Source organism: Trifolium pratense, linkage group LG4, assembly GCF_020283565.1.
Source record: "Trifolium pratense cultivar HEN17-A07 linkage group LG4, ARS_RC_1.1, whole genome shotgun sequence".
Classification (NCBI taxonomy): domain Eukaryota; kingdom Viridiplantae; phylum Streptophyta; class Magnoliopsida; order Fabales; family Fabaceae; genus Trifolium; species Trifolium pratense.
In genome coordinates this window covers 11,800,839-11,819,062 of record NC_060062.1, presented here as the reverse complement: position 1 = coordinate 11,819,062, position 18,224 = coordinate 11,800,839, and the positions used below count along the sequence as shown (strand labels likewise).

The 18,224-nt window shown below is 32.5% G+C and overlaps 1 protein-coding gene across 1 annotated transcript; it reads right to left on the bottom strand.

The window, feature by feature from the left end:
- Window positions 1–287: 287 nt before the first annotated feature.
- On the bottom strand, window positions 288–10,913 carry LOC123921171 (protein SEMI-ROLLED LEAF 2-like). Its single transcript, XM_045973593.1, has 19 exons — window positions 10,664–10,913; window positions 10,478–10,552; window positions 10,272–10,387; window positions 9,430–9,544; window positions 9,164–9,292; window positions 8,737–8,784; window positions 8,313–8,434; window positions 8,032–8,228; window positions 7,640–7,932; window positions 7,328–7,477; window positions 6,695–7,222; window positions 6,430–6,576; window positions 5,479–5,554; window positions 3,883–4,010; window positions 3,538–3,738; window positions 3,316–3,453; window positions 3,089–3,217; window positions 1,358–1,591; window positions 288–760 (listed from the first exon to the last, which is right to left on the bottom strand). Exons 1-19 carry the CDS (start codon window positions 10,796–10,798, stop codon window positions 608–610), a joined length of 3,114 nt encoding a protein of 1,037 aa, XP_045829549.1. The 5' UTR covers window positions 10,799–10,913; the 3' UTR covers window positions 288–607.
- Between the last annotated feature and the right edge of the window lie 7,311 nt (window positions 10,914–18,224).

Sequence of the window (18,224 nt, the reverse complement as noted above, 5' to 3'; positions counted from 1 at the left end):
TAAACTTCGGCCCTCTTTTGTATCAAAAAAAAAAAAATTGAGAAAGTCTCAAGTCATCAACTATATTACTCACCTATAATGAGGTGATGGTTTTTCCTTATTGGTAAATTATATGTAAATTTCATTGTAAATACTCGATCAGTCGATGGTTCTAATCTTGCAAGGATTATGTCTCACTTAACCTAAAAGATTATTTATTAATAAATTGAGGATTGAGGATTGGAAATCCCTAGTGTTTTTAAAAACAGATATTAGAGAATGGTTTACCATTCATTTGAAATCCCTTATGCTGAATAACATATTCATATGTAGATTTAAATATCTCTTTACAAATATTGTCTTTACAAAATTCTCACACCTAAAATGCAATATGAGAAGTTGAAGGACAATGAAGATCAGAAAGGCAAAAAAGATAGAAAGAATGAGATGTACACATTGATATGACCACTGTATTATGTAACCTATGCACACCATATAAATACAGCTCTCAAAAATTGCAAGGAAGCTGATAAAAGATACACTTCCTTGCTGGAAGAAAATCGATGCACAGGGGACATTATTCACGACGCTTAACTATATGAGAATCACCATCCTTTTCTACCATGAATCAACAACCAGCAGCCTTCAAGAAATTATCATATGGACGTGACGCTGGCAGTTGAAAGAAGGCAGCTTGGTGCTGATATTCTGTGGCACAAAGCCTTGGACCAGTCTCGGGCAATGTAGAGCTTATGTTTGAATCCAAGAATGGATTTCCACTCTGCAATTCCAATGGCACATGAATAAGTTTATTTTTTTTATCGGAAATAAGTTATTTCAGCTTCTGAAACATGCATGACAATGGCATCCACAATATATAGGTCACTAGGTCGGTGTAAAATTTAGGTTTAATTACTCCGTCAGTCCCTGAACTATTTAGAAATTTCTAACTAGGTTCTTGACTATGAAAGTTTGTAATTATGTTGTTGTCTCATTGAACTAGTCAATAATTTGTAATTGGATCCCTTAACTTTAAATAATTTGTGATCGGTTAACTAGTTCAAAGACTCGATTTGAATAATTTGTAACAAGGTCTCTAAACTTGTTACTGATTATAAATTATTTAAAAATTCTGGCACCCAATTATAAAAGACTAACAAGTTGAGGACCCAACTACAAACTATTTTAGTTCAATTACCTCTATTTAGATATTCTCAAATAGTTCAGAACCGACGGATAATTAAACCTAAAATTTAATGATTAAGTCCTCACTTAAAAAAAATACAGTTTGAAGTACCCAAAATAAATCAGAGATGACGATATCTCAAAGCCAGAAACAATTATTCCAAATTCAAAACTAAAGAAAGTAAAGAAGTACCAAAGGCAAACTCTGTTGAACATTGGAATTTGTGGATTCGTTCTTATTGTTGTTGTACTCTGGAGCAGGAATCCTGAACGACGTTCCATATAACGAATTGGTACTCATGAACGTGGAAATCTTCTGTTGTTTGCCCGCTAGAAGGTTTTCACAATGAAGAGCCATTTCTTTATATGGCATGTTACAAGGTGTTGAAACAGAAATCCTTCCTACATGATTTGTTGTCTCCAAAACCTGCAGACGAAATATCATTTTTCAACTCATTATTTTTAAAGAATTAATAATAGAATTATGTGTTGAAGATAATATTTTACAAACCACAGAATTTATTCTATTCTATTCTATCAAGAAAAAAAAATTCTTTCTGAGATTCGGCATTTGACAAATTGACCACTTAAATGTGGAGCTCAGTAAAATGAATGCCCGGCTAAAAAGTATGTCTAATAACATGGAAATTGACACCGAGCCATCACGAAGACACGAACAACGAACACTATGACACAATCATGTTAAGATGTCTCTGATATTTAACCAACACAAACACAACTCTTTAGACTACCAAGAGGGAACGGCTACTGTTTTCATTTCATTCATGGCTATCTAATAGGTTATAACACAAAACTCGAAAAGCTTTCGGCATTGAGCTTAACGCAACCGATGGGGACTTCTTAACACACCCCCTCGCGCCCAACATAATTGGGCTTAGAGCATGGATATAAATGGTGGATGGCCTGATCGGAAACCCGGAAGCAGGTGGCCCAACGGAATGTGGAGAGACTCTGATACCATCTTAGACTTGAGTATTGGGCGTAACTCAACCTTACAAAACCGGCTTATAAAGTGAGGATTGCCTCTACTTTATAAACACATAGTCAGACCATCTCGCAACCTATGTGAGACTTCTTAACAGTACCCACATATTTATGTCTTTCTAGTTTAGTTGTGCTGAGGTCGGGAAATATACTTGACTTTTATGCGAAAGCCACTTTCGTTACTCTCCTCAATAGCTTATGTTATCTTGTGTAATTACGGAATGGTTAATATTTCCATGAGGGAAAACCCAAACATGTTATCCTAAAAACACGACTCCTAAGAAAAAACACGAAAACCAATTTCATCCCTCAGAAATTAAAAGTATCATAGAAGATTTAGGGTGCGTATGGAAGAGCTTATCTGGATTTATTTATAGAATAAGCGCTGAATTTCAGAGAGCTTATAAAAATAGCTCATGACATGTACTCCCTCCGGACACAATTATAAGCAAAAACTACTTTTTAGGTTCATTGAAAAAGTAATGTATATGGTTAATAATATAGACTGGATACATTACTTTTTCAATGAATCTAAAAAAATGGTTTTTGCTTATAATTGTGTCCGGAGGGAGTATATAAACTATTTTTAGAAATAGCTTATACATAAATGTTTATATGAAAGCACCAATTCATTAAGAACTTAATTGAGTTTTTTACCCAACACACCCTTAATACCATGTCAATAGCTAAATCAATCCAAAAGACCAAAACTTAACCTGGAGGTGTAGATCTCAAAATAGTTTATCTCTAACTAGTGCAACTCTAAATGTGTGTTTGGACTAGCTTATCAAAATATCTTATAATCAAAATCTTTTTAGGGGAACTTTAGAGAAAAATCAGATTTTTCATTATTCCCTATAACTTAATTTAAACCGAACTTGTTATTAGTGTGTACATATCAATGAACAGAAAAACTTACTGAACCCAAAATGTCATCAACACTCAGCAGGACTAGATTATCTGAAAACTGTTGTGCACCAGCATTAGCTTGGCTTCCCAAACCAGAAGCTGGAATGTCATCATCAATAGTAAATAATGGAATATCAACCTGCATAATTTCATGTAGGTGAACTGTACAGGTTAAAATACAATGGAAATATATATTTTTTTTTTTTAAAAAAATATGAGCAGAGCTGTGAAAATTACCATATCAGAATGTTTATCGTCCTTTAGTCCAGATTGGTAAGCATTTCCTGTTGTATCAAGTGACAACTGGACTCCCAATGGACAAGCATCATCTGGTGTAAATTTATTAAGCAGCTGTTCTTTTAACATGGATGACTCCTGTCGCACAAAAAACTGTATGTTAATACACTGACCCTGATAAACAAGTGCAACATTAAATGATAAATAATAAATAGTTGTTACATCTGCAGGTTTTTCTAGACTCTGCACTATCATGGTAGCACACGATTCATTTGACTGGCTTTCAGTTAGTTTGATTGATGAAAGTGCATTTAAAGCATCCTCGTCATCCTCGTTTGATCCGTAAACCTTACTTGGCTTCCTAGTTGTATCAGCAACAGCTTGTAACTTGCTGTCGTTAACCAGTTGCAGGAAAGGATCAACCTGAAAAGAAGCATAATAACTATTAGAGATACAAAGGAGTGATTGATCATGTAAAATACCAGTAGGAAGTAGGTAGAAAGTAGGGAAAGAGGGAAAGTTGGATAACTCAAATGCAAAACATTGTACAAAACAAGATGTACATACAGTTTTATCTGTCAATGACATTTTAGCGATAGAAATGAGAGAGAGGATGTTGTAGGCCTTGGATGTGAAGATAATCATGGATGTTGCTAGTGTAAAGAGAGACCTGCGCCGTGATGGTTGCAATTTAACTGGAAAAAAGAAGAGTTTCAAAACTAGACACCTTAACAATGCTACACAACTTTAAGCAATTTCATCAAAGAGAAACTTAAAATAAATACAGATGAAATATATCTAATATTAGAACATATATGCCATAATAAATAAAATATATGTTATAACTTCCGGTTCTATATGTAAAACATAATCTGATGGAATTTGTATATCATGGAAAATCCTAACTGCCAAACTTTCCTGTTAAGTATGTTATATGTTACATCACGCACCGCATTAGAATTTTCCATGCCATTGACTACAATGTTTTAATTACAATCATTAAAATTAATATGAATGCTTATCATTTATCCTTTTCCGTTCAATCTTTTTAAATCAGATATTTGATGTCGCATATGAATCCTGACAAAAGTTTAAGGTTGTGACCTATAAGTTCAAAATATAAATCACCATCTCATGACCATTTCATCCATAAAGATATCGTAGTTATATGATTAGAGTAATGGAAGAAATAAGGCACTGAGCCCAGGATGTCAACTACTAGCAAGTTATCACTGATTAGAGGACAATGAAATAGAGAATTTTCTGCAGAAACTTTGTTCACAAATTTTAACCTTCATAGTAATCTGGAATCTGCTGGATAAGATACTTACTCGTAGAGCCTCCTATAATTTAAACATTTAATTAAAATGATTATAGTTAAACGGTTAAAACCAAACTGAGAGTTTCTACTATTGGTTCAGAAAGGGAGAAGACAGAGCTGAGTTAAAGCAGCACAACACATGTTCATGTAAATTAATTAGAATTTTGGGACGTTTGGAATCAATAGAGAATGGAATCAAAGAACAAGCTCTAATACATTCATAACTGCAATGAATGTTTATTCCACCTGACTAAAAAGGAATGACCAGTCCTGTCTTTGCAGAACCAAGGACTGAAATGGAATTGGTACTCATGTCTTCTTTTCATATCAAATTGAGGAATCGCCATTCTTGAATACTGTGCCTTAAGAATGATTAGCTCATTACTCCGAGGGTGTACGAGTGCAAGAACAAGAAAGAAAAAGTGTGATCTGCCTTGCTGGAAGTTTGTTAGTATATGGCAATATAGATTAATGTGGGAATAAGAGAATGAGGGAATCATGAACATCTTTCAATTAGGACCCTGGTGATTGGCAGAGAGAAAGAGATAGTCTCTCAGCTCAGAGGAACATTCGCTATGGTTTCCTTGTATCTAAGAGCTTACTCTATTCTTTAATTCAATACGCTCCTCCATTCTTTGTTCATTTAATCTCTCTACTCTATCAATTTCCTTTCCGGAGTACCAAACCTTCCCTTACAAGGAATGAATGGAAAAAAAAATAATGTGATTCTAAACACAGGTTCATAAGATATCCATATCATATGTCACTGATATTGAGCTTGTCATTCTTACAAACGACATAATAACATTCAAACATTAAATAATATAGATTCAAGGCTCTACCCTTTTCATTGAGAGAAATGCTCCTCAAGGACAATGCCAACTGAAAACTTTGAATTAGAGCGTCATCAGAAGAATTCTGCGGGAGCCAAAGATTACAAGTTATGAGGATAAGATCAAATATAAACATAAAAATAACAGTCAATAAAGACTTATAAAAACAATTAAATGCTGGTAAAGATGTAAATGTCCTCCCAAGGATAATACAGAACTCGTGTGAATATTAAAAATCACATAAATTTTTTAATATTTTGTAGGTACCTAAAATATTTGAAAATTTTTAAATAGGTCCCTAAACTAAAAATATTGTAATCAGGTTGTTGAACTACTATATTTTTTGAAATTAGATCCATTTGTTACATTGTCTCTTTTAGCGTTAACCATAAACATTTTGATCATGTAATTTCTAAACTTGTAGGGGATGGCCATCCTTGTCTTGTTATTAAAATTTATAACTTTGATTCTCATTGCAATAACCTGCATGTTATGTATGAGTAAATTATCTGAGGTTGAGTTTAATCTTAGAACAACTTTACAAATAATAATCTATATTATCATAAAGGAAGCTTCTATAAGAATCTGATAGGTACTTGGGTATTATGGGCTGCCTAAGTCCCACATCGAGTAGTATGGTAAGCTCGGTGCGGTATTCAAGTGGTTTGGTTCTCCCCCTTGATAGCTAGCTTTTAAGGGAGGGTTCCCGTGCTTAGATACTCATCTGAATCATTCTCAAATAAATTGAACTAACTAAAAAAATTAAAATAATTGCATTAGGGAAAAGATATATGTTAATAGACAAGAATTTTATTTTGTTAAAAATTAAATTATCAAACTTTTATCAGAAAGTTGGTAAACTGAAAGGGCTGGGTTAAAAATTGGTCAACTAATCAATACACGGAAACAATTTTTTCAATCCATTTATAGATGGTAAAATAACAAGAATTGTCGCATTACCTTACTCCGGGCAACTAGCAAGACAAGGCTGTAGGTATGAGCAATTGCTTCAAAATTTTCAGGTGTATTCAGAGGATAGACTGACTGCACCCAGATTGATGATAGCAGAAGGGTAATCTGATGACTACTCAGCCTAATCGGCAATACCTGTGACATGGTAGTCATAACAAGAATGGTAGTATCTGATGGTGTTTGATTGATGATAAGTTCTATTATTATTAAAATACAATTAAAATGTAAAAGTAAAATAAGTGCAAATACATACCTGTTGCGGATCGGAACTAGTTGTAGTATTTTCTTCAATAATTACAGATGATTGAGGCTTCCTCACACTACCTATTCTTGATTTCAATCTATTCATCATAGAAGGGTTACTACCCTTCGAAGATTCACTGAAGGCCGCAGATTTTCTTGTACTAGCAGCCCGACTATAAGTTGACTTCAATCTATTCATAATAGAGCCATCATTGCTCTTTACATCATTGCTCTTTACAGCATTGATCTTTACATCATTGATCTTTACATCTGAATGACAACCTTCTTGGGAGGAAAGTTGCTTCCTATCCAATTTCTCAAAGAGTGCTGCTGAAGAAGAAAACACAGAGACATTTCTTGAGAGCATTCTATGAATATCAGTTGCCTTTGTCAAGGGGGGATTTGAAGAAGAAGGTTGAGGACAAACTGACGATGGAACAAGAACAAGAGAAAATATGCGGTGTGCACCCACCCTGGTTTCATGGTCTGCATGGACCATTGCCAGGAGTAACTGATGAAATAATGCCTCAGGAAATGCCTAAAGAAAAGAGTTTCAAGTTTACGGACAAACAGAAAAAGATGAGAAAAAAATAAGTGAAGCAATATTACAGTTATTACCAATCAAGCAATTTAAGTAACTTGCCTTGTTCTGATATGACAAGTTTGGTATAGAAGCAACTATTTGAGAAGTTCTATAACATGCAGAAATCAAGGTTCTGGCCATAACTGTAATATTAGACATGTTTTCCAACAACACGGCCATGGTATCAAGAACAGGACCTGCATCTGAAATCTGCATAACATTATAGCAGTAACCACAAAAGAATATTAGATCACTTAACGTTATACACATTGTCACAGCTAAATCTGCATAAAGACCTACGTGTTTATCTGGTTTGTTACACTATCAAGTATTATCTAAAAAATTATATTAAAAAGTTGGGTTTTTTATCACCTTAATTGTTAACTGTACAAGGCATTCATCTACTTCCGCTCTGTAATTTTGGTTCCATTGTATTACTTCAGTCCCTAAGCTCGAATCATCAAGAGAGCAGTGTATGCTTTTCCGCAGGTGTCTCATCATATCACTCAATGCACCGATTATAGCCACAGATTGCTGAACTCTTGTTTGTTTAGCAAGATGGGTAATAACACCAACAATATCAAGCTGCATGTTAGGATTCTTTAAGACATTCTTGTGATCAAGGTGCTTGACTAAAATGGACAGTAACAAGTGTGTATTCTGTCCTGTAAATTACAGTGAACCCAATTACAAACTGTTTAGATAGATAGGATAAAGAAACATGCACAGAAAGCTGATCTCAAAGAACTCAAGAAAATAAATACCAGCATTTTCAATTATAGACTGCATGTCGAGCAAGACAGATAGCGCAAGCCCGTGATCTGGAGACCAGAGATTGGCATTATCAAAATAGCGGAACAAAGATTCCAGAACACGTCGTACAGTTGTACCTTCCTTGGCCAACTTAGCCATATTTTGTATGCAAACTCGTGACCAAAATCCAGGGTTCGTGGCATCTTCCCTATGGAGGAGAAATTAAGTTAACATGAGTTACGACATATGAGTAACTCAAAACATATGCTAATATTAAGAGAAGGGAAGTTACGTAGCCACGTTGAGTTCTCCTTTGGCACTCACTACCATTTTCCATGAATAAAGCCTTGAATTATTCCCATATTGACAATCTTGCTTGATTTCCCCATAGTTTTCCAAAACAACCGACACAACCTGAGTTAACAAGAGATGCGAGCTGTGAATGAAAGAAGTATATGGAAATGTAAGGCAAAGGGTCATTAGAACTGTGTTATAAGATGTTCAGGTGACAAACAATTTCATTCAAAAGTGGTGTTCTCTCTTACAATCAGTGCGTAATATATTGAATAATCAAAGCTATCGTAATTAAGTTGACCATGAAAAAATCAAGACTAATTCTTTTCTATTAAAAACATGTCACGTGTCTATTAACACCTAGTTTCGGGTACGAAATGGCAAATACCTTAAAAGAAAATGTAAATAGTTCAATAACTTACATTGTCGAATTCAACTGAAATATGAGTGAATTCACCCATGAACCAAACCTGTAAAACATGTAAAGAATCTATCAATTTCATATCAGCAATAAAATTAGCCTTTTCAAAGGGGGGTCCTTGGCACAACGATTGGAATTGTTGTTTGACTTTAAGGTCATGGGTTGGAGTCTGGAAATCAACCTCTTGCAAAGGGAAGGTAAGGTTGTCTATAGCAGATCCATAATGGATTGCACCATTCCCAAAACCTCGCAATGATGGGAGCTTTGTGGCACCAAGTCACCCCTTTTACATATTTTCTTCTCTTTTGATAACTTTAGTATATCATACACGTTGAAAAATGGATTGACATTGAAAAGAACATGAAACAGTAGGCATATATGATTATGTAAGCCATATCGCAGAAATGATAAAGTAGAAATCATATTACCATTGCTGACAGGACTTGAAGTCCAGAAGCTCGCAAATGCTGTACTTTAACATCATCTCCCAATTGTTGAGCTAGATTACAGAGTTTTAAAATGAACCCATCTAAATTAAACATATAAGTACCATCCCTCTGCACGGATAAGAGAATGATTCCAGCTCAAACTTCAATGTGGAAAAACTTACAATGTTGTAAACATTTAACTATTTGAAGTAAAGAATAAACTAGCATCAAACTCATAAACTGAAAACCTACCAAAAATCCCCCACCTGATTGTTCACAAAGTCAAACAAGGCTTGGCATCCTAAAATCTGCACATCATCTTGCCGTGATTGATCAAGAAGAATTTGGATGATGCTAAGTAAGCTACTTGCAAACAAAGGCCTGCCACAATAGTTTTCTCATAAATTGTACGTAATAAAAATGTTTTTATTCATGATAAATAATAAATAGAAAAATCAGCTTCTGTTATTTCCTTAGAAAACTACTTTTTCAAATGGTTTCAAACCCAAGTAAACTTGAGCCTCTCAAACAACGAAGCTCTTACACTTACACGGCGAAATAAATATATTTCCTTCATTTTCACAATAAATTGACTACCAAACTTTCTATACACGTCTAAGTAAATATGTTTCCTTCATTTTCACAATAAAACAACTACAAACTTTCTATACACTGTCTTCAGTCAAGTAATGATATTGGTAATATGATCTTATCCAAAAAGAAAATTCATGATATATGAAATTGTAAATGCAAAAAAACCATCACATCATATAGGATACTACTAGGCTACTTTACTAACAGTGATAAAACATATGCTGACTATCAAATTTTATTAATTTTTAATTAATTAGAAACTAAGACCTTACTTATTATCTCAACAAAATCGTAATTAGAAACCAAGTAATTGGGCTCAAGTGGTTAATAAGCTCCCATTAGCATGAAGTTTTCGGGAGAATTCGAGTTCGATTTCTGGTGAGAACAATTCTTGGCCAGACTTTTTACTTACCCTGCGGTCGAACTCTGGATTACCCGGGCCCCCTTCCCCTGGGAACTAGAAGGTTAATACCGAGAAAAAAAAAATCATAAATATGATGAAAAATGAACTCACATTTGGTCTCTACAAGAAACCAACAACTTCCTATAAATACAAATGACAACTTTCACTGCATGATAATTCTCACTTCTCAACTCCTTATAACACCTTTGCTCAAGATAGCTTGTTATCTGAAACAACCAAGAACAACACAGTCATTTCACAAATATCAATAACAAAACAAAAAAATAAAAATGAATAAATCGTTCCAATTCACATACCTTAGGAACACGAAGAGGATTTCTTGCTGCATACTCGCATAATTTGCTAATCTTACGATCATTAGGTTCTTCTTCCTGTTACAACACCGTCATCATCATAATCATAATCATTATCATTGTCAAATCTTGCAATTACAAAGCAATTAGAATTATAAATCAAATGATACATTAAATCAAACAATTGACCTGCGTTTTAGGGAAGATATCCGCGAGTAAATGTTTGTAACGTTTAATAGGATGCCTTGATCTTTCTCGCAATGCAGGACAAAAACAACATAAACTCCCGCAAACAGGCCAAATATTGCGCGAAATCACGCTCATTTTATCTTCCTTCAAACAAACTTCTAAATCTTGTATTAATTTGAATAATTTTATAGATTAAGAATGTGATTAATGATTATCATGTGAATATTAAGAATGTGATTAATGATGATGATGATTATCATGTGAAATTGCAAAGAAAGAGGGGAAAGGAAAGAGAGAATGTTGATGGAGCGATAGAAACGTTGAAATGAAAGGATATTGGAATACAAAAGGTGTGTGTGGTGAATGAATGAATGAATTTTTTTTCCTCCTTTCCCCTTTCTCTTTGTTTTTTGTGTTTGTGTTTAATTTATAGTGTTTGTTTGTTATTTGGATTTTGGATTATGGATTAGAGCTTATGGATTATTAACAGCTTTTTCTTTGGGACGACACCTCAACAACATTTTCTCTTCTTTTCTTCCCTCTCGCCAACCGTAACACCCAACATTCAAATGTTTTTGTATTTATTGACATTCAATTATACTCCGGTAATAAAATATAAAAGAAAATTTATTTTTTAATTCATAGATAATTCAATGAATTAAAAAAATAGCGGATAACTGATAAACTAACTTATACCGAATGAACTTATAGTGAATAGCTTATAAACTAACTAGTTTTTAGCTTATAGCGAATAAGTTAGCTGATCGAATTTGTAGCTTATAAGCTAGTTTTTAGCTTTTAGTGGTTGAACTAGTTTATATGTATGAAATGACATAAAAAATATATATTTAATTACTATAATATTTAATTTTTTCAAGTAAGATGATAGGAGGTAATATTGGAAGAAAAAAATGATAAGTTATAAACTCATAAGCTACTTGAAATAGCGTTTAAAAAATAAGCTATAAGCTCTTTTTTTAAAATTGTTACCAAACATAGCTTTTAGCTTATCAGCTATAAGCTAGCTTATATGTCTTCCCAAACAGAGCCAAAATACTCTATTCATTGTCCTCATAAACTTATCTAAGTTGATAAAAACATAAGTTGGAGTTCGAATATGGAAATTTCAGTTATTCACCTTTAAGGTGAAATTTCTAGCCACCGAACTATTTAACCAAAAAATACTCCTTCCGTTCAATATTAGATGATATGTTTGACTATTTCACCCACTTTAGGGTGCGTTTGATTTGTAAAACAGCAAGAACTGAACAAAACAAGATAATACATGATAGGACAAAACTGTACCGGAGAAATATAGGGCAATAATATTTTTATATTCGAAAATAAAATGGGTATTTTCGTATGTTTTATAGTTGTACTGTGGACAAAAAGTTGTCATGTGATTTAGTGAGGGACAAAAAATCTTGTATTTGTCCTGTCCCTTGCTGCCTAATTTGTCCAGTCTCATAACCAGTTTCAAATCAAACAGGGTACAACAAAAGTTGTCCAGTCTAATCCTTTATTTTTTAGCAGATCAAACGCACAGTAAGAAAAGTGTAATAATTAAAGAGAGAATGTAGTTTTTACCAAATTGTCCTTAGAAAGTATTGTGACTTATTTGAGAGTCGTGAAAGTAGTAATGTTATAGGGTATTGTTGTAAAATATTGAATTGAAAGTTGAGTATGTCAAGTATTTTGGGATAAATCTTTATTCTATTTGGATCATTTATTTTGGAACGGAGGGAGTAGCATAACATCTACTCCGTATTACCTAAAACTCACACTCACAATTGCAATGTCACAAGTTTAAACTCAAGCATAGATGTTCAACTTAACAATATTGTCATTTCCAGTTGAGTTCGTACTTAGAGCATCTCCAATAAGAGTATTTAAGAGAGTTTCATAGACTAATGATACGGTACCTTATTGTTTTTATCATTGGAGTTCCATGACGTGGCACATAGGGTATCAAAATTGATGATACCGGTACCTTAAATAAGGTACTGTATCATCATTATAATGTTATTATTAGCTTCCATATATGTAAAAATATTACCATTGACATTCAATGACCATATCTTCTTTTTCTTTTTTTACTATAGGAAGATTTTATTTCTTTGTTGCCTTTCATTTCAAAAAATTTCTTCGTGAAAAAACAAATTAACGACAACTCCAAGCAGATCTCATGGAAAACATTGAGAAGCGTTTCGGACAAGAGATCAAAATTAATTATTATATTTTTCATTATATATTTCCCATAATATTTATGCATTTTTCACCATTTTTTATTTATAGTTCCCTTTTCTTTTCTTTTTTTTCTGTTTGTTTTTTGTTTTGTTTTGATTAGCCTTGTAACCAAAAAAAAAAAAAATTGATTATTAATTTATTTATCTACGTATTTATTAAATTAAATAATTTTTATTTTTATTTAGACAAAAAAAAAATATAGAATGGACCATTTGTTATTAATGTATGATACTCACAAAGTGATATCATCATTGGAGCAAAATATGTATGAGTTGCATAAATATTACATGGCATTGAATGAACCACTTGTTAGTAATGTACGATACCTAAAGTAGTATCACCATTGAAGATGCTCTTAGTACACAGTATGCCAAGTGTCATTTCTTCAATGGCAATAAACTATAAAAAACGCCATTTATAAAAAATCCATCACTTAATGCACCTGCGCCAAAGATGTAACATTGACCATAATTTTATTTCATTCAATATCAATTACTAATGTACGTTTTGGATAATTTAATTTGGCACGTTATAATAAATGTTGGAGGATAAACATTTGGAATGAGGAATGTGATGAGTAGCAACATCAATTATCCCTTATTCTTTGCTCAAGGTCAAATATTTGGATGGGATACTAGTGCAACTGCAACTTCACCATGCTAACCTCCCTGCTTTTTTTTTCCTCTCTATCTAAATCATTTTATTATTAAATCGAACCTAGTGACTTAACATTCCTGCTTATAGATTGAGAGACTTTTTTAGTTTTTTTAGATAAACTTTATTTGTTTGAAAGGTAGAGAGACTTTTAATTTAAATATTCATGATTAAAACATACAATTATTATTATTTTGGAGTAGTAGCATTTGATTTTTAATAAAAAAAAATAGATTATTCAAATAAATATTTTTGTGCTTAATTTTCTCTCTCAATGAATTTTTTATTAGCTTAAGAAATTTAATGGAAAGAAGGAAGACGCTTTAAAGGTGAGCTCATTGGGCAGAAATATTGTCGATAATGGTGACACATTTGGTGGACACTGATGTGATTTAGATCAAGATAGATTCATTTTTACATCTACACAATGCCACTGTTGGGACTAACATACATGGATATTTTTTTTTTACACAAGCAAATTCATATTATTTCATTAATCAAAGTAGTGGTAATACAAGATGGACTATAATCAAAAGTCTGAGAACAAGCGTACGATTTTGACGCTCTTGCTAAAAAATGAGCAACAAAATTTACTTATCTCTTTACAAAACTTATGTCAAAGTTTGGATGATTGCGTAACAACTGTTTACACGAATTAATAATACAGCCAAATTCTGAATTGTTGATGGACGTATCACTAATGACGTTTACTACTAGTAAGTAATCTAGTTCTATAACCACTCTTGATAATTCCAATTCAACAAGCCATGTGATGGCTTCTCTTAAAGCCCAAGCCTCTGCTTCCATCGGTGGGGGATTACCATGAAACCACATAGTTCTTGCTTTGACGAATCTTCCTTGGTCATTGCGGATGCACATTCCCGCTCCAAATTTGTGTTGATCCTTAAACACCGCCACATCAATTGCACTTCAGTTCACCTCCCCTTGGAGGTTGCCATTGAATTCTGTTGTTATTACTATTGCGTTCCAGCCCTCCATATTGTTGCACTCGACGCCATTCTTATAGCTGCTCTCTTGCCATTTCAATTGATACACGTGTCGGCAACTGTGTCGCTTCCCATACTTTATCGTTTCTGCATTTCCATAAACAACATACATGGATATTTAAAGTTGAATACTAATGTAAATTTTGTGGGTATATATATGGATTGAAAGTTGAATAATAATAGGGAGGATCTTGATCTTGTTCTAATTAACATCTTGATTTTATAACAAAATATTAGTATGTTTTAGTAAAAAAAATTATATAGTTTTGTGAATATTCATTCGATGCATTTATAAGTGTCATTTTTATGCAATATATTCAATATACGGTTTAGTAAAATAAATTTATATCTCCCACCAAAATTAATTAATTAATTAATTAATTAATATCATGCAATGTCCCTTTTGCAAAAATATTTTGAGATCTAGATCAAAAGATCATTTGCGCATTGGATAAAAAAAAAAAATTTGAGATTATATGTAATAGTATTAAATAATTGTTCACCAATCACCAATAAAGTAATTAAATAACTATTACATGCTTACTATGGTTGTGACTTGTGAGAACATGTGTCTAAAAAAAAATGGTTGTGAGAACAAATACCAGCTTACAATGGTTGTGAGAACAAGTTGCAGTGGTATCAACCACCGCAATATTTTTTTTTTTTTTTTTCACCACCAGTTGAATCTGGTTTGGGGATCAGTTTTGGCATCAAGTGATTCCAGTCCTTTTCCGATCGTAATTACGAGGGATCGAACCGCGGTTCTCCCTACCAAGTTCAGCGTCAATCACTACTGAACCAACTAACGATCGGTTACCACTGCAATATTTATATTACGGCGATTTGAAATTTGTTGTCAATCAAGGCATTCATAACTTATTTGGCGGAGCTTTTACAAACCACCTCACAAATCGTGTTATGCGTTTTACATAATATCTTGTTTAAATTTGCGATTTTTGAACCGTCACTATTTTAAAAACATAATTGATTATTTAGGTCTACGACGACTTCAAATATTTTTTAAAAATTACATACGTACATACAGTAAAAAAAAAGATATTACATAAAAATTTAGGATTTTATTATATTCTTAGTTTAGAGGATAAAATTAAAAATCCTAGTCATTGATGACAATGATTATCTAATTTTAGAGGATAAAAATTAAAAATCCTAGTCATTGATGACAAAGAACATATCTGTTATTTATAATATTTAATTTATGTATATTATTAATTTCTAATTTTAAATATAGTATTTGATAAAAACATAAATATAAATTTCCAAGTATTTTATTGTATTTATTGTTTTCTTTTTTTGGTGCACATTTATTTTATTACTAGAAATGTAATTATCGACCATTTCCTAGTAGAATTATAGAGAACTCTATAAATTTAATTGTTGCACTAATAAGTTTGATAAATCCCACCTCTTCTAAATTGTATGGTCCATAGTTTGAAAAGGGGCCTTTCAATACTTATCCCTCATTCATATACATGTTTTCAAAAATTATTTATCTTCCTTCTCTTTGTAATCTTAATTTCCCATGCCATTTTATCTCTGCTAGATCCATGGAAAAGTTAACTAAACCCAATCTATGGATCATCATTATAAGTCTAATACACTTTGTTTATTTATGTTCGTAATGACATATCATAAGCTTTTAATCGACTGTGATTTCTTTGATTAAATACGATGTAGTGGATAAGTCAAAGTTTTTGGAGCAATAATAAAAACTGTGATGCATATGTCATGGTGATAAGAAAAGAAAGTGATGATCTCCGATGAACGCAGTGGCAAATCAGAAAGCAACTCACCTTTCTTGCTGGTTTGGACGTGATCTTGCAAGAATCGGACGTTGTCGCCATGTTGACGGTTGACCTTGATCGGAGAGGAGAACACTTGAACACTTATTGATTCTGCGATTTCTGGCTGACTGCAGAAAGTACAAACTCAGTTTCAAAATCCTTCGAATGCTTGTCTTCTTCTGAAGCAGTGATCATGAAATTGACATTACTACAACAAGAATCACCAATAAAACAATGTATCTCCCCAATCTTGAGGGAGAAACCATCAGAATCTGGTGTAATCGAAGGAATAGAAACCGGAATGATTGGACTTGCGAAGCTGCCAAAAAGGATCGAATCTTGCGAAGTTTAAAATTCTAGATCTTGAGAAGAAGTGTTGAGAATTGCAACAACGTCAGATTCATCTTCTTCATAACTTTCAGAATCATAAGCGGAAGCGCAATCTTCATCTTCATCCCTCGGGTATCGCTCTGATACCATGTTATGAATCATAGAATCGAAAGGATAAAGATCATATATGTCGGCAAAATAGAGTGCATAAGAGTATTCATGAGGAAAATACTCATAGAAATTCATATTGAATGAATATAGATTGATAAAAGAATGAGTAAAATGTACAATGAAGTAATTTATTTATAGGACTATTTGGAGTAACTAACTCCTAACTAACTTTCTAATATCCTAACCAACTTGGTATCCTATCAACTAACTCTAGTTGATTAACTAACTAGCTATATTCTTAACAATGAGATTTATCGGTATCTCAATGATAATTTTCATATAATTTTTATTAAATCGTTCATAATAAACTAATGAACAAACACATTTGCAGAACATTATAATCATATATTACGATGTTATGGGAATATGTTTGTTCATTTGTTTAGTTTATTATAAAGATTTTAATAAAAATTATATGAAAATTATCATTAAGACACCGATTATTTAAATAACGATATATATCTTGTTGTTTTATGCTTACTTTTTTCTCTCAAGCACCTCATTGGCGAGAAATTTTGCTGATGAAGGTGACACATTGAGTGGACACCGATGTGTCTAAGATCGAGAGAGATTCATTTTCATATCTACACAATGTCATTGTTGGGGACTTACATACATTGATTTAAAGTTCAATACTAATGTAAATTTGGTGGATATATATATGGATTGAAAGTTCCGACCTTGATCTAATTAACATCTTGACTTTATAACAAGATATATGTTTTTGTAAGAAAAATATATATAATATCGGTCAGAAAAGTTATATAATTTTGTGTGTATATATATATATATATTCATTCAATGCATTTATAAATGTCAATTTTATATTAAAATTGATAGATTAAACGTAAATTCCATTATATATCATTAATGAGGTTGGTGATTCCCTCTAACCGTGTGTACCTTCTTCTATTGTGGCAAACAGGTATATAGCTTTCAAAATAATATTGAGTTATAACTTATAAGATAAGATGGGGCACCGTGGCATTTTCAAGTAATACTGATATAAGAAAATAATTAGTGATGGAGATTGTATACAACATTTGTGATTAATCCATGTTTTACGGTTAATTACCCTCTTTTTGCAGTCTCTAACCATAACTCAAAATCTACAAACATCATATACTTATGACAATGTTCCTCCATTGTTTCCTTAAAGTAAGCTATGAATCACAACCACTCACTTAATTCTTCCAAGAGATTTACACAAAAATTGGCAACATTTGATCATTAGCAAAACAAAAATGAGAAGAAAAAATTGTGTACTTGGTGATGAGATTGTAAAGAAACATAAGAAAACCAAGATACATTGTTATATTTAATCATTAATCAAATCAAATCTCTAGC

Bases quoted from the DNA above. Each gene is read 5' to 3' on its own strand.
- LOC123921171 (XM_045973593.1), bottom strand. From the start codon at position 10,798: ATGAGCGTGATTTCGCGCAATATTTGGCCTGTTTGCGGGAGTTTATGT. The intron at 9,545-10,271 runs GTGAGTTCATTT...CTATTGTGGCAG, and splicing joins GTTTCTTGTAGAGACCAAAT to GCCTTTGTTTGCAAGTAGCT. The intron at 8,435-8,736 runs GTAAGTTATTGA...TTGTTAACTCAG, and splicing joins TTTCAGTTGAATTCGACAAT to GTTGTGTCGGTTGTTTTGGA.